Source organism: Elephantulus edwardii, unplaced genomic scaffold (genome assembly GCF_000299155.1).
Source record: "Elephantulus edwardii isolate Elephantulus edwardi_28Jun2011 unplaced genomic scaffold, EleEdw1.0 scaffold00026, whole genome shotgun sequence".
Classification (NCBI taxonomy): domain Eukaryota; kingdom Metazoa; phylum Chordata; class Mammalia; order Macroscelidea; family Macroscelididae; genus Elephantulus; species Elephantulus edwardii.
In genome coordinates, this window is record NW_006399776.1 from 15,873,646 (window position 1) to 15,897,480 (window position 23,835).

The following is a 23,835-nucleotide window of genomic DNA, read 5'->3' on the forward strand; positions in this document are numbered from 1 at the left end:
AGGCAGTGCGGTTGGCGCAGGATAGAGCAGGGTTTAGGGCTGTTGTGCATAGGGTCGCTATGAGTCGCAAACGACTCGATGGCACATAACAACAACAACCAATTCTTTCCTGAAGGTGCTCTCTAGTGGCCTGCTGGTAAGGAGCTGCAATGCCAGCCCAAAGTCCACAGTTCAAATCCACTAGTTGCTCCTCGGGAGAAAGATGGGCAAGCTCCTCTCATGATTTATTGCCTCTGAAAACTGCTGGAATTTTAACTCAACAGCACCTAACAACTCTTTTTTGAGGAGGAGCTCTGAGGAGCTTAACTTAATAGGTTAAGTGTCGGGCAGCTAATTGAAAGGTGAGCAGTACAAACCTAACCGCTGGGTCCCAGGGAGAAAAATGAACCAGTCTCTTCTCATTAAGGCTGACTACCTCTGAAATCCAATAAAAGGTCACACTGGATTAGCATCATCTCAAGAGCAGTTATTTTCTTCATCTCTCTACTACAAATACATTTGAGCACAGAGGCTTTCCCCCCCTTCTTTTTCCACATTTTTTAAATTTTATACTAGTTTATTTACAAAATTCAAATACATTGGTTTCAAAATCAGAAATTGAAATTGAGAGGATCCTTAATCTGAACAATTAGATTGTTATTACAGACTCAGACTGTTGTATGACATCAAGTTGGAATCAGCCTATCCTTGACCCTTCAATGAGCTTTCAGAGGCAATAAATCACATGGAATAAAAAGGTCAATTAAATAAGAGGACCCAACATCATCCATTCCACACCAGACACACCAAATATAGTACTTTCAAGGGATCTCTCTGGATTTTCAGTATGAAAGCTCTCGGGATTGGTTTTATTCATATGTGTCATTTAAAGAGAGTAGTTAACTTGAAGTTTTCTCAGATGGCCAATATAAAAAGTGGCAATGCTTATTTTATGTTACTTTGTAAGGATTCCAAGATGATTTTAAAAAAAAAGGAACAAAAACGCAACATTTTATAAAAATAAATAGCCTGTAAATTGGGTTTCTTTCCATCCTTTCCTCCAAAGTGCATAGAAGCACTCTGAAAACATCAGTACGGTTATAGTCCCTCAGCATGCGACTTCCCATGTGGGGAAGGCTGTTCTCAGAAAGTGAGGAACAGATTTCCTTTCCAGGAAGGAGCCCAGACCTTCAACAGTGCATCATTACTCATTTCATTTCCATTTTGTCTTCAAGCCATGTCATTCGATTTCAAAGCCACTGCTTCATTTAATTTTCTTACTCTCACAAATATGAAAATCAAACTTGAAATAATTAGTATTTTACTGCTCAGTGCTTTATTGTGAAACATTTCCCAGACTGAGTTTCACTGAGCAGTATCAAATGATCCCTGGAAATAGATTAAATGATGACAAGAAAATATGAAAGGGAGAAGGAAAGGCTATAGCTTAGCTTGCGAAACTAGAGGTGAAAATAAGAAAAGATAGTTCTTTTCTTGAAGATATTATTCCAAGACATTGTTTCTGACACAAGTTGAGCTTCCCTAAAGTGAAGAGAATAATATTGATAATTCACAAGAATATTGACTACAGACAGTATGGGACCACAGAAAGAAACATTGTGACTAAAGATAATTTGGTATAAAATTCTAGATAAAAATATGGAATCTAGGAATCTCTGGTGGCCTAATGGCAAGAAGCTGCACTGTAATCCCAGAAGTACACAGTTCAAATCCACCAGATGCTCTCCTGAAGAAGGAGAGGCACTCTCCTCCTGTACCAGTCAGATCCGACTTGACAGTACACACACAAAAATGATAAAATTTTTAAAAACATTTAAAAAATAATTTAAAAAAACTCTGGAATCTAATAAGCCACATGTGCCCATCTGACATGACCATATTAATTTTCTTCCCCATTAGTAATACTCAACAGTTACTCGCTACTGAGATATAGTTGGGTTTCTTTAATTATAAGTTAACTTGAGAATACTAATACTATAACCAGGGATCTAGGTATCTTTTAATTTAATTTAAAGGAGACTCTAGGAAAAATTAAGGAAGATGAAGATTTCCCTAAAACAAAATTCAAGTTTGCTGAGCACAGCATAAATGAAAGGAAGAAGAGAAAACATGCTTCTTTTAAAAAAAGATCCATGGTGGCCTAGTGGCAAGAATCTGCACTGTAATCTTGAAGGCACACAGTTCAAGGCCACCAGCTGCTTCACAGAAAAACGATGGGCAATCTCCTCTCATGTGATTAATTGTCTCTGAAAACCTGCTGGAAGATCAACTATGGGTCGTTTCCAACCCTACAGTGCACAACAACAACAGCAACAACAATATTATTGTCCCAAGCAGGTACCATTTTGAGATTCTTTATACAAGATTTCTTGTTCCTTAATTCATGATATACGTATGTGAGGCTATTATTTACCCCATCTTATGGACTGATATCTATAAAACTTTCTAAAATCATGGAAATATCCCTTTCTTATTTGTAGCATTTACTTGTGATATTAACTACAAACCTCTGGTCATCTGCGTGTAGCTAGTGTGATTGAATGGAGTCCTAGTGGCCCAGTAGTTAAACATTTGACTGCTAACAGAAGGTTGGCAGTTCAAACTTTCTTTCAGCTCCACAGGCGCAAATATAGTCTAATCTGATCTTGTTATATAAGGTTGCTGGGTGAAATAAACTCAACAGCACACAAAGCAACCAGGGATCTAAGTTTTACATTGTGATTAATTTGAACTTAAATAGCCTCCTGTGGCTATTTAACAGCTACTGTACTAGACATTGGTACAGCAGGGAGGCACAAAGAAATTCCAAGATTATACAGTTAGTGAGCGGTAAACTCAGTAGCATTCTAAATCTTTGTTATTTATATGTCATCAAGTTGGAAACTACTCATAGCTGACCCATTAGTGGGTTTTTAGAATCTGTAAATCACATGGGAGGAAAGTGCCCACCTTTTCCCCTCAGAGTAGCTGGCAGATCTGAATAACTCATTTAGGGGTTGGCTTTATTGTACACAGGGCTTTCGAAGGCCTATTATATTTTGGAAGTGGATGGCCAATCCTTCCTAGTCTGTCTTAATTTGGATGCTTAGCTTTGGAATAACATGTGACAGACAAGCGTTTTAGGGAAAGGATCAAATGAAAGACACTTCTAACAGAGATAACCATACATGCAGGCCCTCCCCTTGCATGTGTGTCTTGTCCCTTCTCTGTCCCTGAATACTAACATCCTTCGCCCTCTCTCCTACCCTGTCCAGCCTCCCCACCCAGCAACTCTTTGATATTGTGGCTTGGGCCACAAGTCACTTCTGTGATATCTTGAACCCCACAATGTTACTGGTCTCTCATGCTAATTTCTATCTCACGTTTGGAAGAATTTAAGTCCAAATCCCATGTATCTGTTTCAGGAAAGGATTTTTGTCTCAGGTAGTACTGAGGAAAGGGCTGGCAGCATAACTAGTCTAGCAGAGCTCCCTAATCTTTGTTACTCTATAATACTTTATAACAGTTCCTTTTTTATGTGAAAACACATGACAGGAGGAAAAATAGATCATCTACTTACCCGAATAAGGTGGTTAATGAAATTAGAAGAAATTTGCAGAGCGGGAAAAAAGGGCACAAAAATTATAAGCTCTTTGTAATGAATGAACTTTATACGCATATTTTGACAGAAAACTATGAGAACAAACGGTATTGCATTACAATTACAAAGGAGAAAGTAAGATAGATGTTTCTACAACGACAAATGATCCTATTCTTGAACACAATTGAAGCACAGAATAAGTAGAGGAGAAACAAGGGCTCTGATTTAAAATGAGATGTATTAAAGTTCGATAAAGGCTACTACTGCTAGTAACACAGCAACCGTGGTAACTTAGGCATGTTCCCTAACATCTCTGAGCCAGCGTGTATGTGTATAAAATGGAAAAGATAGTAACTAGCTGGTAAGATTGTTCTACAAATAAAATGTAAAGACATTCCTAACTCCATGCATGACTAAGTCATCAGGCAATAAATTGTAGTCATCATTATTCTGCAGTGTGCATGGTCTCTGTTTTCAGCTGCTAACCTAAAGATAAGGATCTCGGGTAGCCTAATCTGCAGGGAGTTGTGCAGCTAGTCTAAAGATGATGCCTCTCTGTTGGTTTGACTCCACAAGAGGCTCTACCGGAGCAAGATGAGCAATCTCCTGCATGTGACTTACAACCTCTGAAAACTCACTGGAAGGACAGCTGGGCATCAGTTTACACTCATGACAACGAGACCTGGAAGGTAAACAGTTCAAATCTACCAGCAGCTCCATAGGAGAAAGATAGGTAACCTCTTCTTCTAAAGGTTTATTAGCCTTAGAGACTCAATGGAGGATTGCTTGGAGTTAGAAGTAATTTGATAGCAGAGAGTTAGGCTTGGTGATAGTTTTGGGAAAGGAAAACATCTCCAGGTTGAGTAAGTTTACTATTTTCTCCTTTAGGGAGTTCTGGCGGCCTACAGTGTAAGGACATTTGCTGCCAATCTAATGCAGGTGGTTCGAATCCACCAGTTGATCAAAGGGTAAAAATATGGGCAACCCCTTTCATGCACTTTACAGCTTCTGAAAATCCACAGGACTGTCAGCTTAGTCAGTTCTGACTTGACAGCAATGAGAAGGAAGAAGTATTTTCTCCACTTGGTGTATCACTTTAATTTGAGGTTTAAATAAAACCTCAAATATGTGTAGCATGATCATTTTCAACATTTTAGAAAGCATCATGAAATATTCTAAATCAAATTAAAGACTGTTCTTAGAAGCAAGGTCACCTATCTTCTATAGGTGGAGAGCAAAGTTTATGATGTTCATACAGAGGACATTCATGTAGCAGCTGCAATTCTTACTGCAATTGAGAAATAATGACACTAATAAACCAGGATGGCTTAATTAAAAGACTGAAAAATCAAAGACAAGAGAAAACTAATTGAGTCATAAGAACTGAAACTTTAACAGAGACATGTTCTCAAACATTCTCTATGCAGATACTGCTAACTCTAATTGTGTTTCTAACAGGTTGTTGAGATTGGACTTTCAGCCACAAATTCCCATTTTTAGCCTAAAGAAAGAAGGAAAATAGAAAATCATTTTCTAAAATTCATACAAGGCACATGAAAGGTACATGTTGATAGAGACCAGGACTTAAGGAGACCATGGGATGCTTGTAACACTCTAGGTCCAATGAGTGCAGGGAGAATGCAGTACAATATTTCAGACAGAAAAGGGAGACTAATAAAATGGAATGAATTCCAAGGAGATTGTCTCAGTTTGTTAGTACTGCTGCTGTAATAGAAATATCATACATTATGATAGTATTATAAAAGATCAGAAATCTATTTTCTCACTGTTCATGGTGCAGGGTTTAGGAGAAGAGACTCTTTCTATTCTGGGGAAGATTGTTTTGTCACCATCTCTAGTGTTGGCTTTCTCCTGTTCCTCAGAAATCTCCACGTTGGCATCTATCTTCCTCCACATTTGGGTTTGTGGTGTGTAAAATGATGTATAAGAACTTGGTAAATAAACCAGTATTAAAAATAAGTAAATAAATATTTTCATTTACATTTTTTAAAAAAGGTTAGTTTTAAGCCATACATTCTACAATGGTATGGCCTCATCACCATAACAAAAGAAACCTATTCCTAAATAGAGGGAGCTCTGGTGGCCTAGTGGCAAGAAGCTATGCTGCAATCTCAGAGGCATGTGGTTTGAGGCCACCAGCTGCTCCAAAGCAGGATGGACAGTCATCTCCTCCCAGGTGATTAATTGCCTCTGAATACCCATGCAAGGATGTGTGTCAACTATGAGTCAGTTCCGACTCGACATTATACAACAACATTCTTAAATAGGATCATTTTTATGGATTCAAGGGTTTAGAATTCCAAAAAAATTTTTGGATATAAGTCAAACCATAATGGAGCAAAACCCAACCATTTGAGTTTTAGAGCATTTAAATATTTCAGCTGCACTATCTTAATTCATGTAAGTAAAATTCCAGGACAACTTCCTCACCATTTTTGTAAAGCTTAGTGATAGTCTGTGTTCTCTCCAGCTTTGAAACTGTAATATAAAGTTTCCAGTGTTTCAACAGTCTGAATGTCACACAAAGAAGCTATTATAGTATTGGAACAGACAAAGAAGAAATAAGGACAGGTGTTATTAAGAACAGGTACTATACAAATATTTTTTAAAAGTTTATTTCACAGTTCCATTAAACTGTTAAGGTTCAGTATTTAAGTTGCTGTTGAGTAAACACAGAGTTGGAACTGACACATACCTGATCTTCCAATGGGTTTTTAGGGGCAGTTGTCTTATCCTTCTCCTGAGGAGGAGCTGGTAGTCTTGAACCAGGTTCCCTAGGGGTTGCAGCACAGCTTCATGCAAACTAGACCCTCAGAGTGCACTTTTTATTGTTTTTGTTTTCTAAAGACATTTGCTTTGTTACCAGACTTATCCTGAAATGCGTGAAAAAGACAAGTGGATGTCTAGAGAAGTGTGGGAAATGGTATGAAAGCTGAACTTTGAGATTAGGACAAAGGATTATTTTAGAAATGCAGTAACAGCTTTTTACAACAGTTTCAAAATTAGAACTAATTTGAAAGAGGCAGTTAGTTACATTTCTTGGGGTTAGTTAAAAAATAACTTCAGATTGCTTTCTTTCAATTGTTCTGTCATGATGTAAGGTGATGAAGTTTGTAATTTTTTAAAATGTATTTTCCAAATAATTCCCCATTTTGAGGTTTCTTTTTTTATTGATAACTTCTTGATCATTTATCATATAGATACCTGGTCTCTTTCCTCCACCCAACATACAAACACACACATACATGCACACATACACACACAAACATAAACTTACTCCTTCTGAAAACTGGAGGTTTAATATTTCTGAGTTCACTTCACTTACAAACACAAGCTTATTATCAGGACTCCATTAATGACATGGATAATTCTCTTTAAGAGGTAGGCTGTCATTGTCATCTATAAAAACAAGACAAGGGTGTGGTCCTTCACATGAACTGCAAAAACCCCCTGTCAGAGAACAATCTGTGCACTTGTTGATGTGGAACCTAATTTATGCTATAGTTTGTCACTTACGAGTGATAAGGGCGAAGGACTTGGCCCTGTTCTCATCAATATTTCACAATTAATTGTGAAAGAAAACCCACTGGGCATTACTGCAGGGATAATCCTCAAAGGATGTTACTGACACGTAGGAAGTGATCAGTACATGAAGACTCTTGTTACAGGTTTAGACACTCAAGGTGGGTGTAGGGTTGGTAATTATAGCCTTCTGTTCATTAGCTACAATTATTTGGAACCTGAAGCTCTGTCCTTCCTAGTAATATAACCCAGCTCAGCAAGGAGCATTCAGAGTCTCACATGTGAGAGAGCAATTGTGATGATCTGATCCTTGGAAACCAGAACCACTGAAAAGAGTTCAAACTTAGTGTTTTAAAGCTGGCATGCAAAAATTCGACGTCTAGAGATTCATGCAACCAATATATATAATCTCACTAACTGTTTACCAATTCTGCCTTTTCTGGGTTTGTTTTCTATTTCAGGCCACATTTCTTTTAGAGTTTTCTCTTCTTCATCTGTGTTCCTTGTTAACAAACAATTTACAAACTGCTCTCTATGGGGAGAAATGTCTTCTTCCCTCCCAAAAGGATCTTACAGAAACTGTACTTGCTGCATAGACACTGATGCCTCTCTGGTCTCTGACTTTATGTATATAAATATTCTTTGGCATCTGGTTTGAAGAGCACTGAAAAGTAGAGCATCTTTAAGAGAGGGTCCCAGTTCAGTGGGAAAAAAAGGTGCCTTTTAAGCTAGCTTCTCATATGCATGTTTAAAGGACACTGTGGGGTACCTCAGAAAATAGTACAGCAGCTGAGTGCTTTCTCCATTGCTCCACCGGGGCTCCATACGGAGATGCTATCCTAGTTCACACATTTGGTACATTTGGATGTTGCCCCTAAAGTGATTCCTAAGGTTACTAGAGTTAGCAAAGAAATCTCTGGATAGCCAGTTAAACTCTAATTTACAATGAATGAGTAATTTCTTCCTCTTTTACACATAAGTACTCTCCAGGTATTATTTGGCAACTTTACCAACACTAAATTTCATTGGCGAATGCTGGATTAAGTCTTTTAAGAGTTTAATAGCTTTCCCAAGACTGGACTACAGAATTGACTTGGGCAATGACCTAGTCATTCTATACAGTAGTCGAGCCTCCTGGTGACAGCACAGACGCAGTGGTGGTTTTGTAACTACTAACATGCACACTTCTTGGTAAATGATTGCATGGATAGCACATAATAGGGCAAGGTTCAGAGCTGTTGCTCGTAGGGTCACAGTGATTCATGGTTAACTCAGTGGAACCTAATGACAACAAGGAGCTCTGCTGGTGTAGTCCATAGGGAGTTGTAACTAACCCAACAGTGGCACTCCTCTTGCAGTGTGAACCCACCAGCAGCTCTGTGGGAGAAAGGTGGGCCACCTCCTTCCATGCATTTACAGCTTTGGAAAATCTGCAGGAGGTTCAGCCATGAGTCAGTTCTGGTTCGAGTACAATGAGTTTTGAGTTTTAACCTATCTACATATTTTAAATTTTCTATAATGTTTGTATAATTCTTTTAATTATAATAAAAAGTAAAAGCAAGAAATAATTTCACTCATAGTCGAGAAGAACAGAAAAATAGAAAAGAGTCTGCAATGTGCAGTAAGTTCAATTTTAAATAATTCTGCCAATAGATGTCACTGTTACACTGCTTACTTTGAGCATATCTTTCAAGTTGCATGTTACTGTCAACTAGCTGGTTTTGACAGTTTCTATCCAATCACTTCCAGCTCAATCACTTCACAGCTTCCTGTGTGTGTTGGAGTAGAACTATATTCCATAAAGCTTTCCATGGTTGGTTTTTCAGAAGATGAGCAGGCTGATCTACTTTATAGAAAAGAAAAGTCAAAATTTCATGTTTTTCCATTCCCCCGCTTTTACTTAACAGCAGCTAGGGTGCAGAATGTTTTTCTAAGATGGCACACAGGGATTACCTTCTCTTGCTTTTAGTTTTTGAGAAAATCTCCATCCATATTGACATCATGGAATTAAGTCAAACCCATCAAACATAGTTTGAGGCCTAAAAGTTATTAACTGGAAGGCAGTGAAAGAAATCAGAAGCACGACTGTCAGTAGAAATTAAAGTTAATGATAGTAGGAAATCTGTGCTTTCTGAATCTCTAATGTTCTGCTTCATTTGACAGGAAACTGGGAGAATGTACATGAGTGATGAGATTCATGATAAATCAAGTCTATCAGGCAATTTTCAACAGGAAGTGGCTAAAACTCAGTCCAGTGATTTGCATAGGGGTAGTAAATGCTGCTGTGTCGTTGAAAACATGAATGAATACGAAAGAAGACTGTGCTTTTTTCAAAAGGATCAGCCCATATTTGGCAGATTTCCTGCTGACCTGTTCACCTGTTACTTGAGTAGTTAGGAAGAAGGAAATGTCTATGAACGTGCAAGAAAAAAAGACTATTTGGATTTCACTTGAGAATCAAGAACATATCACTTCACTAATGTAACTTCACAGGTTGTGAGTGAAATAGTATTGAAGGGACAGCACAGGAGAGGAAGACGCTGGATGAGATGCATTGACACAGTTACTGGGGCAATAGGGGGTAGGTCAGAGTCAATGTGTCAGAGTCAGTGAGACAGGTTTAGGATAAGACAGTGTTCAGAGTTACTGTACCTAGATAGTATGGCTATGACTATGAGCTGAAGGAGACTTGATGATACATAACAACAACAGTATTAAAAGATGACTAAATATCTTGTAGTCTTGGGAGCTCTGGTGGTATAGTCAGTCCATAGTTAACTGCACTACTAACCCATAGGCCATGCCTTTGTGGCAATTGGAATCCACCAGTGACCTCCCAGGAGAAAGACAGGCAATTTCCTCCTGCAAAATTTCCAATCTTCAGAACTAAATAGAGGCTCATTTATGAAACTGTCTGACTCAATGGCAGTGAGTTGTTTTTTTTAAAGGAACCAACTTTCACTATGGATTACATCTCAACATCAAGAAGACAAAAATACTAATAACTGGACCAATGTGCAACATAATGGTAAATAGTGGAAAGTTTTAAGATCTCAAAAACTTTATTTTAACTTGGATCTACAATGAATACCCATTAAGGTAAAAGTTAAAAAAAAATCAGACAACATAGGTCTAATACATTATGTTGGACAAATCTGCTGTCAGGGATGTCTTTAAAGTTCTAAATAGCAAGGGTGTCAGCTTAAAGACTAAGGTGTACCTGACTCAAGCATTTGCAAATGCTCCATATGCATGTAAAAGTTGGCTAGTGAATAGGAAGACAGAAGAAAACTTGATGCCTTCGAATTGCGGTGTTGATGAAGAGTACCTAACATACGACGGATGGCAACACATCTTGGAAGACGTACCGTCAAAGTGGTCCTTAGCAAAGATAATGAGACTTTGTCTCATATACTTTGGGTATACTAGGATGTACTAATCCCTTGAAAAGAATCTCATGCTTAGAAAGGTAGAGGTTTAGTGAAAGAGAGGAAGAACCTTAAGAGTGATTGGCACAGTGACTGCAGCAATGGACTTGAGCACAGTGGAGACTGTGAGGACGACACAGACTTGGGCAAGGTTGCAATGTGCTGTACATAGGATCCTATGAGTCAGAGTTTACTCAATTGCACTCAACAACAAGCAACAACATAGGATTGCTATGGGTTGGAGTCATTGTTTTTTTAACACAAAAAATATTCCTTTTCCCCCCTCCCATTGTTGCAAATTTTCGAGTCATTTTACAGGCACCTAGAAAGAAGTGGCCTCTTCGACAATCAGGTATAGGCAATGAGGTGGTATGAACAGAGGCCTTTGAGAACAGATGAACTATAAACACAGTCATCACTTTTTAGTATATAAATTTCAAATCATCAGAATAGATCTGTTTTCTTTAAAAGTTTGCTTTTAAAAGAACCACTTTTTGGACCAGATGAGGGAAAGAACTGTTTCAAAGGAGTTTATGCTTGGTCATTGTAAGTATGACAACCTTATAAGATATAATAAGAGGTGCATTGCAAAGTGCATTGGGGGAGGGGGAAAGGGTAGGGAGGGAAAGGGAGGAAACTGTGCAACAATGAATGATTTTTTTTTAACAAAATGAACTGAAGGAGGGGGAAGGGAGGGGAGGGAGGGAAGTGTACAACATTGAATGAATGAAAATCCAACTTTTCTGTAAACTTTCATTGAAATCACAATAAAAATTTAAAAAAAAATAGTGACTCTGACATAAAATCCAACTTGGGCAGCTTTATCTGCACAGATTTACATTAAATGAGCATTTTTTATCTTAACAATCACCCTATAACCACTAACATTTCTACTTACGTGAAGGTCCAAGTACAAATCACTTCTGTTTGGCTTGTCTTTCTCCTCATGGAGCAGAAATGGGCAGGCTGGTCCTGACCTATAGCCCAACACCCATGAAGCTCCATCTCCATTGGAAAGGTCTTTTGCTGCCTGCTCGTTGGAGTAGTCCCGGGGAAAGCCCTCGGAGGAGATGCCTAAACAAACAAACAGAAGGCCATCAGTGGCACGGCAACTAGAAGAACGTCAAGCTACATTCTGGGGGCTCCTACATGTCTCTTGAGACTAATTCATTACTCCACTTTCTAGGTTTTGCCATTTTGTGTTTACTTTATTCCAAAAGTGCTTCTCTTAATTACAATCTTGTGATCACACTAAAAGAATGAAAGTATATGCCTTCAGCTTCCATTTTAAAAATAAGTATATAAGCTATAACTCACATTCCCTATTCTTGTATAGTATTCTGGGAAACCCAGATTACTCTCATTGCAAATGGAATCATAGGAGAAACCACAGGCCTCACTTTTCTCATCTCCAGAATGAAGTTATTAGGCTAGTTCATTCTCACTCAAAGTATGTTAGGATCATGATAGTTATATATGTCCAGGCACTGTTCTTAGCCCTATTCTTAGTTTTTTTAAAATGATCCCATTGGATAGATAGCCTTTCTGTTTCCATTTTAAAAGAGGAAACTGAAGTACAAAGTTATTTGAACCCAGAAAGTTGTCCAACATCATAAAGAAAAGATGATGTCAGGATTTGAACGTAGGTATTTATGGATTAGGGTCCATGTTCTTAATGCTTATACTGTAATTTCTGCCTAACATTCTCTGAGATGATCTGGCCAAATAAATGTGAGACAATCTGCAAAATGTAACCCCATGGAGAACCACAACTCGTGCTAAAGAACTTTAGCTTTTTCTCTGTAAAGAAATCTAACCCTATATGGAACCCATTTTTCAAGGACACCTATTAATATGTAATGCTTTACTGGGGCAAAGGTTGGAAAACACTACACTGGATCACCCCATGGTCCCTGGCAACTCTTAAATCCCTAGTATTCTTTTAATCCCTGGTAAGTAACTTGGCAAAAATCTTAAACACCCAGACAGTATTAGGGTTTAGGCTCAGTTCAATTTTGCAATAGAGATCACTGTTGGATATATGACAAGGTGTTTATTACACATAATCACTGTAATAGGGTTTCTTTGGCAGCAACCCAGAGTCAGTCAACTGCTTCTGCCATGCTGAATATCTGCCTTACAAGTAACCTGAGCTGAAAAATAAGTCAGCTAACAAAGAAACTGTGGGATAACATGCTTCTCATTCATGTTTGAGTAGCATTTTAGAAGAAAGAGAATTTGAAACAGGCAAAGCTTTACTTTTTTTTGTTTGCTCGTTCAGGTTGTTGGTTTCTAAGCACATTTTAGAGCGGAAGGTGACACAGGGCACAGTGAGTCTCCAGCTGCCTGCTGGAAGGACGTCCACCCCTTGCTAGGACTGCTAAGAAAATGAGGTTCCATGGCCTCCACACATCTTCTCTCATCTCTGCAGACGGGGGTGGCAGGAAGGCCAGAGCCAATCACTCTCTTCACTCTGGTCAACTACATAGAATGACTGCCATTTTCCCTAACTGGGCTTCCCTGCTTCCACATGTCTCTTGCTGCCTGCCTGTGGAACACCACTTGGAATTTCATTGAGAAGCTCATATTCTACTGAAGTACCAATCCTGTTCATATAATAAAGAAAAAGTAATGAAAGGAAATAAGAGGATGAGGCCATTTGCTCAATATCTCCAATTTACAGTCATGGGGCTCTGAAGAAGAAGGAAGTGCTGGTTGTAAGAGCTGAGACAATTAAAGTTTAGACTAACTTCTATTTATATGGTCTAAACCCTCCCTAGAATATTTATATCCCTAATTGGCAGGGGAAATGCCGTATTTAGGCATTTATATTTGTGGCATTATACTGATGCATTCTCCTGCCTTGCTCCCTTAACTGTAGAAATTTAATAATTTCTAATCATATCCCTCACTTTAATTCCCCCTACTTTTCATCTTTATTCTGGAGTGACTCTTGGCTTTGAGCAAAGTTTACACAGATTATTCAAATAATATAAAGCACAATATTTACATCACAAACAACATACTGTACAAACACTGACTGTAAGGCATCTATATTATCAGAGGCACATTGTCTGGTAAGTATAAATTCATCATTTTAGCATAAGACAGTGATGTTGTTAGCTGCTGTTAAGCAAGCCGCGGGCTCATGGTGACCCCATGTCTTACAGAGTAGAACTGGTCCATTGAGTCTTCTTGGCTGTAATGTTTATAGACACAGAAAATTTGGTCCTATTCTGAAGGGTCATAGAATGGCTTTGAACTACCAATATTTTAGTCAATGGCTGATTGATAACTGTCTATATTACCCAGATTCCAAAAAGAGCCATGACTCTTCACAATGACAAGGACTCGGGCTGTTGAGAGAAAGCATACAAGCACACTCACCCACCCTGCAGTGATTATTCAGCACTGCATACAGAAGGTGAGGTACAGAATCCAATTCACTCTTGATGTGCAAGAAAAAACGGCCAGACTGGAGATAGGAACAGTGAAAAGTCACTGTATTTTCAAAATGGTTTCCATTTTAAGGGGCTAATTGCTAATACTGAACTGAATGTTTAACCAGACAATATCCCTATGAAGGAAACACACAAGGTAAAACCGTGACATGCAATATTTTGGGGAAGAATCATTATGACAGGAAGTGACCAACGACAGCAATCAATGACATATAAACTGTTATTCTCAAAGTCTGAGAAAGCAGATTAAAACATAGAACATTATTCACCATCTGAAAGAATAGAACCGATGTCTGTAAAATAAGTTTCTGAGCAGATTTTAGTATGTTAGATTTTAACTGATTATGTGAAGAACTTATAAAATTCTTAACAATTTAATAATTTGTCTTTCTCATGTGCATAGCATAATTAAAATCTGTTTTAGTCCAATGTTGTTGTTGTTGTTGTTATGTGCTATTGATTCGACCACAACTCATGGTGCCGCTATGAACAGTAGCTCTGAGCCCTTTCCTTATCCTGAGCCAATCTCACATCTCTGACACACCTGCCCCCATCACCCCAGTCACTGTGTCAATCCACCTCATATGTATTTGCTAATTGGTTTCCCAAAGACAAATCAACAGCTGACCACACATACACAGACAGGTTAATTCTACATTGACCACTGTTAATGCAACACACAGAACAGTTACAACATATTTAGGTGACTTACCTGGTAACCACTTTGAAAGTCTGTGCTTTTCTCAACCACTCAAACGAGGAGCTGCACTTTCTGATGCTAACCTATAACATCAGACTGGGGTTTTGCCGTCAATTATCAAAACAAATAGAAGCAGACAGAAAGGAAAAGTAATACACTGTTTAAAACTGCCGTCAGTGCCCACAGCCCATCTTTCCAACATGAAATCTCTCTCCTTGCCTGTAGTACATTGGGTTACTATTGCCACCTTTTCACTCACTTGTCAGATTATGATTACAAAATCAAGACTTTCCATTGACCTTTGTGCTGTCTCCTACTGGATGGGGTCTTCTGTATTTCCCCTGCCCCACTGATACTGCGACAGTATGCCGGTTCAGAGCCAAGGCCTTCAGAGGCAGTGTCACTCCTTCCTTTGCACTTTTACCATCACCATTAAAAGAGCACATCCTAGGTAGCTGGAAATCTACATATGGAGCAGACCCCAAAACAATGCTAGAGCTTGAAGCCAAAGCTCAACAGAAACCCAGACAAGATCCAGTGAATTTTAGCCTCAGGTCAGTGGGAAGAAGAAAAACAAATACTTGTAAACTGTTGAGATTTAGGGTTTATTTGTTACATTAATTGTCTAGTATGTTCTCTTATCATCAGTATCCATAGGAAGCAGCATAACTTTATTTCAGTGAAGGAGCTGTAAAGATCATAATGTTGTTTTATGATTTATACAGAAAACAAATATTCATTGTATAAATTCTGGGAACTTAAGTCATTCCTTCATTCATACCAAGATCCACACACAAACTACATTTCATTTTCAAAACATTAATCTACCATATAATCAAGATATAAACAAGAGTTCTTTAAAACCCAAAATTCTAGTGCCCTTCTGGCTTCCTTCTCTACTCTAATTTTCTCATTTTATCAAGCCCTTGCTTGACAGAAATGATAAAGTGGCTATGCCTTTAAAAGGAAAAGAGGGCAGGGGGTGAGGGGGAAGGAAAAAGAAAAACCTCAGCCTGAAACATTCGTGAATTTTAGTTCCTATGCTGAGGTTTTCAAGGCCATCCATCAAGATTGACTTAAAATAAACCCAGTGAGGTGAAGTTTTCTCAGCCATGAATATCTTAACTGATATGCAAAGGTAGACAGGCTGTCTTTTGCGATGTTACTCAAACATTTACTTACAAGCAAGAGAGACGGTAATCTAGATGTACAGCTAATGGAGAGTGACATTTTTAACTGCTTATAGTAAGAGTACATGTATGTGTGCATAATAATTCACGTCTATATCTAGGAATACAGAGGTTTTGCAACAACACATAGTCTGGTAAGATAGGTGCTATCCACCAATTAGAAACAAATGTTTGATAATGCCACTACCTCTGTTTCCATTTTCAGTGCCCTGAAATGATAAAATGTCACTAAACCAGGCTAGCTCTGCTGATGCAGTCCACAGAGAGCTGTATTGCTTACCCAAAGACAGAGAGTTTCTGATGGTTTGAATCCACCAGCATCTCTACTGGCGAAAGATGGGCTCCCTCTTCCCTGTGATTTACTGCCTCTGAAAATTCACTGAAGGGTCAGCTGTGAGTCAGTTCTGACTTGATGGCAAAGGAGAGAGCAACTAGCTAGATACAACTCTTGAGAATACACCCTTGATACACCCTTGCCTCTAGCTGTCATTAATAGAGCAATTATAGGCAGGATAGACAGATAAAAAGGGTGGATATTTAGAGTAAGTGGCCAGTGGATCAAGAAATAGGAAGGATCAAGAAGAAATAAATATAGGAGAAATGAAGGAGTAGGATAAGAACATCTAAATCCATCAAATAAGTGCAATGTTGTTTGAAATTCTAAACTTATATTCAAATTAGGATGCAGGATAATAGATTTAAGAATTGAAAAGAACCATTCATATTCCCCAACCTATCAGGTCATATTGTAGTTGTGAGAATACAAATACAGACACACGGTTGTACTTTTAAATACAAAGCAGTAGAGGCAAGCCTAGAAGCTAGGTTCTAGGAAAATATTTTATGCTATTTAGAGAAGAATATTACTGGCATTGCAGGGATGGGAATATTTAAGTCTGAGAGATAAACGGTTAATATCACTGGCATCAGGGTTTGACAGTGGGTTCAAGTTTAGCCATGGCATCTATTAATTGTATTAACTTATTAGAGCAATTAAACTTCCCTCAACCCTTATTTCATCAATAAATTAACAATAATAAGAGTATACCTGACGTTCAGCTGTATTAAAAATAGCTTCCTTCTAGGAAATTGTTCCTACAGTAGGGAGTTGGTAGGTTGTCAGAAGTAGTTGGATGCATACAATTAGGGTATATGAAATATATCACATGCACACACATATTAAAGACCATATTTTTTCAAAAAAGACAAATAGAAGAATAATTAAGTTCATAAAAATTCACAGTAGCACTCCAGTGCATAAGACTTCAAATCTACTCATCTGCTAGAAATAGAATTCACATCATCAAATGTTCCAAGTAAATGACTTAACTCCAAAAAGAGCAGCTCCTCAGGGCCTTGCACAGCTAACCTAGGACACCTCCTCTCTCTAGATCAAACACATGAGAGCAGAAGCATAAATGAAATTATCAATAGGTTGAATCTTAGGTGAAAAAGTATTTTACAGAGGTATATAAATAAATGCTGTTAAAATGGTTACAGTACATTCTATTATCTTTCCTCATTAACTTCATCCCCTGTTCTTTTTCTGTAAATAATGTAGATGTTAAATGAAATGTAAATATTAATTGTAAAACAATTAATTTTTATCTATAGTTACACAGAATATTTTAATACTTGAAAACCAAGGATGCATCTAGGGGAGCTCTGGTGGCCTAGTGGCAAGAAGCTGCACTGCAATCGCAAAACTACGTGGTTTGAGGCCACCAGTTGCTCTGTGGAAGAAGGATGGGTAATCTCCTTCCGTGTGATTAACGGCCTCTGAAAACCCACTAGAGAGTCAGCTATGGGTCAGTTCCAGCTCTATGGTACACAACAACAATAATACCTATAAAAGCAAAAATGATGCTGAGTCATTTTTATAGGATAACTAGAAAGTACAAACAAATAGATTTAGGCAAGGTTTGGTGCAGGAAAGATTATGAACAGATCAAATGTAAGAAGTTTTAAGATTCACTGGGACATTAAGTGAATGTCCACTCTGGACAACAGATGTTCAGAAAATCAAGTGTTTATACTTTAAATGAAGAAATTATAAAAACCATTCTGTATGCAAAAGAGAATGGATTCTGGTTGGTGTAACAGTTCAAGTGCTGGGCTACTAACTGAAGGAAGGAAGGTTTGAGGTCACTTAGAGGGGCCTCAGAAGAAAGGCCCTGATGCTCTACTGGAAAAATCAGTCATGGTTGCTGATGGAACACAGTTTTATTTTGACACACATGAGATGGTCATTGGTTGGAATTGATTGCATAGCAGCTGAGGCTAAAACAAGGGTTAATAACTATGGCCCAATGGCCAAACACAGCTTGGAGACTATTTTCACAGAGTGTGCATCTTTACATTTTCAAAAGAGGAAAAAGGATGTAGAAGAGCAAGGAGAAGAAGGAAGTGAAGGAAGAAGCAGAGGAGAAAAAGCAGCAACTGCAGTGACAGACCATATGGTCTTGCAAAGTAAAGGTGGGGGGGAATCTATTTACTATTTGGCTCTTCATAGAAAAATGTTTGTTGACTCAAGTTCTAAATATTAAACACACTCTTAACCTTTAACTAGCAAAAATCTTGATGTGTTAATTTACCTCAAAAGAATACATTTGTTAACCAAGTATAATGTCTGTCCTATCAAAGGATGCTCTGATAGCCAAGTAGATGGGGAATTGTGCTGCCAACCCAAAGGCAGATGGTTGGAATCCACCAGCTACTCCTCAGAAGAAAGATGGGCAATTTCCTCCCATTTAAATTACAACTTCTGAAAACCTGCTGGTGGGTCAGCTGAGGGTTCTTTCCCCATTCGAAGGTAATGGAAGGAGACTGCCCATCCTTCTCCCGTGGAACATCTGGTGGATTTGAACAGTGGGCCTTTGGGATTGCAGCACAGCTCCATACAACTAGGCCACCAGAACTCCTGCTAAGCCACCATGTTGTTGCTGTTATGTACTGTAAAGGGGCTTATGACTCATAGTGACCGTAAGTACAAAAGCTCTGAACCCTGTCTACACCAAGTCAATGTCATTGTTTCTACATGCCTACCCCCATTACCCCAGTTACTGAGTCAATCCATCTTATCAGGGTCTTCCTCTCCTAAATTGTCCCTCCACCCTTCTAAGCAGGATGTGTTTCTCCAAGGATTGGTCCTTTCCTACAACATGTCCAAAGTATGGGAGACAAAGCTTCAAAATCCTTGCCTCCAAGGAGCACCTTGGTTTCATCCTCTCTAGGACAGGTCTGTTTGTTCTTTTAGTAGTCCATGGTATGTTCAATACTCTTCTCCAGCACCACTACTCAAAGGAATAAATTCCATAGCCACCATTATATAATACTATGAAATTATTCAAAATCATGTTTCAACTAATAATTTAAAGAAATAGGAAATGATTAATATTACAGAAAATATGACTTTCAATTTACCCTAATTTTAATGTATAAAAAGGAAAGAAATAAAAATGTTAGTGACAATTTTCATTTCCTTCTTTATATTTTCTGATACAATCTCTATTCCATCAACCTTTTTAAATTTTATCCAGAGACTAAGTATTACTTTTATAATCAGGAAAAAATACTGCCCTGTTATAAAATAGGACTGACCTGGGCATTGGGAGACTAGGAAAAGAGTGGATAGATAATGAACACTGCATTGGAAAAGATGAGGGAAGAACTGTCTGAAAGAAATGTATGATTAGGCATTATATGTAAGACAACCATCTGAGACAAGAAGTGTATTTCCAAGTGGAGTCGGGGAGGGAGAAGGGAAAAAGAGGAAGTAAAATGTGCAAGAATGAGTGAATTTTTTTAAAAAATAATTTTTAGTAAAATAGTAAATAGGTTTGAGCAATGCTGCCCTTCCAAAGGATGGTGGAATTTTGAGAACTCTGCAGTTAATTCAGATAGCTCAGTCCAAACCACTGGCCAATCAATAATATTTTCTTTGTGATATACAAATTAAGTATAGTGGAGAACATTACCAATTAATTCAGTGAAGTCAGCACATGTATTCTGTTTGAAGCTGTAACATTTATCTCTGTAAGTCTCAGATTCAAGGCCTCCCATGCTAGATATACATCCAAAATAAATAATAAATTGCAAATTAAACAGGAACACATCTCTTTTTCACTTGTCATTCTTTACTAGCAGGAGAGTCAACAAGAGACTGTGATTCATTTCTGTTATGTCAGTCCTCTCAAAGCCCTACAGCTAAGAAACTTCCCTCTTCACAAACTTGAAATGATTTCCTCAGGCTTGCTGCCTATAGGATAGAATCTAAATGTCTTGGTTAGATATGAGTAGGAAAACCCTGTATGACTGTGGTACTTTGTACATAGATGATAACTCTAGTTATGGTTTTCCATGTGTTGGTATTCCATGTGGGTGCATTACTAGAAAACAGTAAGTCTTCCAAGGTTTCCCCCACTGCATTCCTACTGGATCCCTTGGATACAGAGTGTTTAAAAGCTAGTTACAAATGTAGTGAAAAACATTATTTTCTCCTTACTTCCCAATGAAGAGAGGAGATTTAGGGGAAATGGAAAGATGTGAGAAGGGGTGTCAGAAGAGAAACAAAGCGCAGGTGGAAAGAGAGTAAGTTGAATGTAGGAAGTGGTGATGTGTGAACACCAAAATGTCAGTACATGTGAAACATATTAAGATGGAAAATGTCCCATAATATATATATTTACAACAAAAATGTCTTAGTTGGCTTAGTCTCATAATATTAAAATTAAATAAATTAATATAGTGTCAGAGGTGAGAGATAAACTTAGTCATAAGCCACCTCTTCTTTCTTTCCTTCCCATCTCTTTTTGTTCCTCCCTCCCATTGTCCTGTTCTCTCTCCCTTCTTGGCAAAGGAAAGATTCCACCAGGAAATATAAAAGTGCTACTTGCTGTTAGTGACAATGAAGATTCAAATCTTTTTTTTTGTTCTAATAATATTTTATTTGAGCATCTTTTCATATTGTTATTTTTAACATTTGTATAAAAATATACACATCTTTGGTGCGATGTCTGTATACATATTTTGTCATTTTGTAATTGAGTTGTTTATTTTCTTAGTGTTGATATGTATGCATTCTTTGTATATCTTAGATACAAATTTTATATCAGATAAATGGTTTGAATATATTTTCACCAGTCCACTGATTGTCTTTTTCTTCTCTTATTAGTATTTTTCACATCTTACCAAAGAAGAGATCATCTTGTAGGGGAAGAGCCCAAAGAATTTCCTTCACCAAATGTGACCAATGACCAATCAGATAAAATGATATCTTTCTGCATCTGCCCTTCCAGAGCTTCCTAAACTTAAAGAAGAACTTGAGAAACATTAACTGACCTGTTTAATTTTATCCTCATTAGGTAAAAATTTATAATATTTATTATATGGGTCTTAAACATGAATATTAACTTTTGCCATAAGTTTTCATCTGGGGATCTAAATTAGGCTTTCCTTTACCTTTCTGGTTTTTGTTTGTTTGTTTTGTTTTGTTTTTAAAGTTGCCTCACAGTAATCTAGTTTCTCCTCTCTGGAATGTATTTGTGTTCTTGTTATTTGTCTCTGGGAACCACTGACAAGTTTTACGGAGTATTATAGAGCAAAGAATCTTACCTATTTTGTTCTCCGCTGTCAATCCTGCATCCCACCTGGAATATGAATATATCAGGCATATAATAATAACTGTTGACTGAGTTAGATATATTTGTGTGATATTGTTTATAGTGTAGCTTTAGTGGTCTAGAGGCAAGAAGTTGCACTCCAATCCCAAAGACCTGAGGTTCAAGGCCACCAGCTGCTCCAGGGGAAGATGGACAATCTCCTCCCTTTTGATTTACTACCTCAGAAAATCTGCAGGAGGGTCAGCTATGGGTCAGTTATGACTCTACAATACCCAACAACAACAATAAATAGAACACTGAGAATTCTCAAGTAATAGGTCCGTCCATCTGTCCGTCCTTCCTTCCTTCTCTCTCTCTCGCTCTTTCTCCCTTCTTCCCTCCCTCCCTTTCTTTCTTCCTTTTTTCCTTTCTTCTTTCTTTTCTTTCTTTCTTCACTCAATCTGTCTGTCTGTCTTTCTGTCACTCTTTAATCAGCCCAGATTCTGGAATTGAACAGCCTGTGTTTGATTCCTAGCTCTATTTCATCCTATGTCTTAGTTTCTTCATTTATAAAAGGGGGGGGGGAATCCTGTTCTTTCCTCCTAAGATTAATTAAAGTGTTTCTATAGGGGTTATTATATGACATATTAGCCAAGGCAATGAACACAAACAGCAACATGAAGATGGGACATGAGTAGGCAACATTTTGCTCTGTTCTAGAGGAATTAACTCTACCACAAATAACAATATACTCAGAGCAATGCTTGACAGACACTAAGCATTTATAAACATTTGTTGCTAAAATTATTTCTGTTTAGAGCTAAATTAGACATCATGAAAGACAAAATAGAAGAATAAAAATGAGATACATTTCTCTAAAGGGTCTGCATTAGAGTTCAAATGGTTCAACTAATAACAGTACATTTCTCTCTCCTCATTTTGAAGTATTTCTGATGTTTCTACATCCTTCCTTTAAAACATACAAAGAAAGAAAATGTAAGTCATTAAAATGAGTTTCATATTCTCATGCAATCATATAATAGGATATTAGAGGGCATATTGAGAATCAGGTTCTTTTAAAAATATGTTTGCCAGTTAAATTGTTTGTAGCTGATTTTCCTTTATTCTTTGAATCTACTTAGTCAACACAAAATTAACCCTAATCATCTTCAATTTAGTGCCTTATATGTAGCTTACTATTGCAATCTAAAAATTCCCATTTCCCCCCAAGGGGATTACCCTAATTTAAATTGTGGTTTTATTATTTCTTGGAGCTATTATCCTACTAGAAAACACAGCTCTATTTTAAAATTAGTGTCTATAGATAAATCAGTTTAATAAGAGAAAATTAATTTAATAAGCAATTTTTTCCCCCAGGTTAGCAACTGATCCAGTGAATGAGTGAGATCCATACTAAGGATAGTACTTAATTCATTATGCATTTTTCAAACAAGAAGAATATATCCAAGATAAACATTTCCTGGAACAAATTCACCAAAAAAGTGGTAGAACAGAAATCTTTGAATACAATAGTGCTAAGAAACTATAAATAAACACAAGATTGTCAACAATGTCTTAAGAAAATTGAAGTTGACTAGATTGACTTCCAGATTAAGATTTTTATTGTGGGATTCTATTTTATGTACATAAACAGACATAGAAATAGACTTTCTCATCAAAATTTTACAATTTATCATTTAAAATAACAGTCATGACTCAGTGCTAAATAACGAAAACACCAAATAATTTTTTTTCTCTTCCTTTATTTGAAAGTATTTGCTGTTGAGTGTTGAGTCAGAACTGACATCGCTGACCCTCCAACTGGTTTTCAGAGCAGTAAATCCCGTGTAAGGAGATTGCTCATTCTTCTCCCGCTTATTGGAAAATTCAATCATATACATTAATGATAAGTATGCAGAAAAATCTTAGAGAAAGGGGCTTCCAACATGACATATGAGGTCAAAAGTTATGACATACGAGGAAATTCAGCACAATGAAATCATGAAATGTGGCCTATGCAAGTAGTTATAGACAGTAAGAACCAACTCAGTTAAAGGAAATGAGAATGCAATTACTAGGAAAACTGGTAAATGGCAGAGCCATTCCTGCAGCGATATCTTCCAGCTAATTTTGTTCTAAAATACTTCTGCAATGTGCCATGGAATCAAGAATGTGAACTGATTGAAAAGTAGAAAAGATAAAATAGAAAATTGGATTAGTTGAAGCAAATTAGCCAACAGGCTATTTTGCTAAAAGGTTCAGACACATTTTTCTTTCTTTGTGCCATCAAGTCAAGTATAACTCATAGTCATACTATGAACAGTCAATCTGAA

General features: G+C 37.5%; 1 protein-coding gene across 2 annotated transcripts in view; it reads right to left on the bottom strand.

The window, feature by feature from the left end:
• The window catches only part of FMN1 (formin 1), a 580,566-nt gene that overhangs the window by 438,113 nt on the left and 118,618 nt on the right, over positions 1–23,835 (bottom strand). The window contains exon 2 of one of the 2 annotated variants that reach the window (XM_006883051.1): positions 11,450–11,625. The exons of the other annotated variant lie outside the window; for it this stretch is intronic. Within the exon in view, the coding sequence (XP_006883113.1) occupies positions 11,450–11,625 (176 nt within the window). The remainder of the gene's footprint in view (positions 1–11,449; positions 11,626–23,835) is intronic. 2 annotated transcript variants of the gene reach the window in all.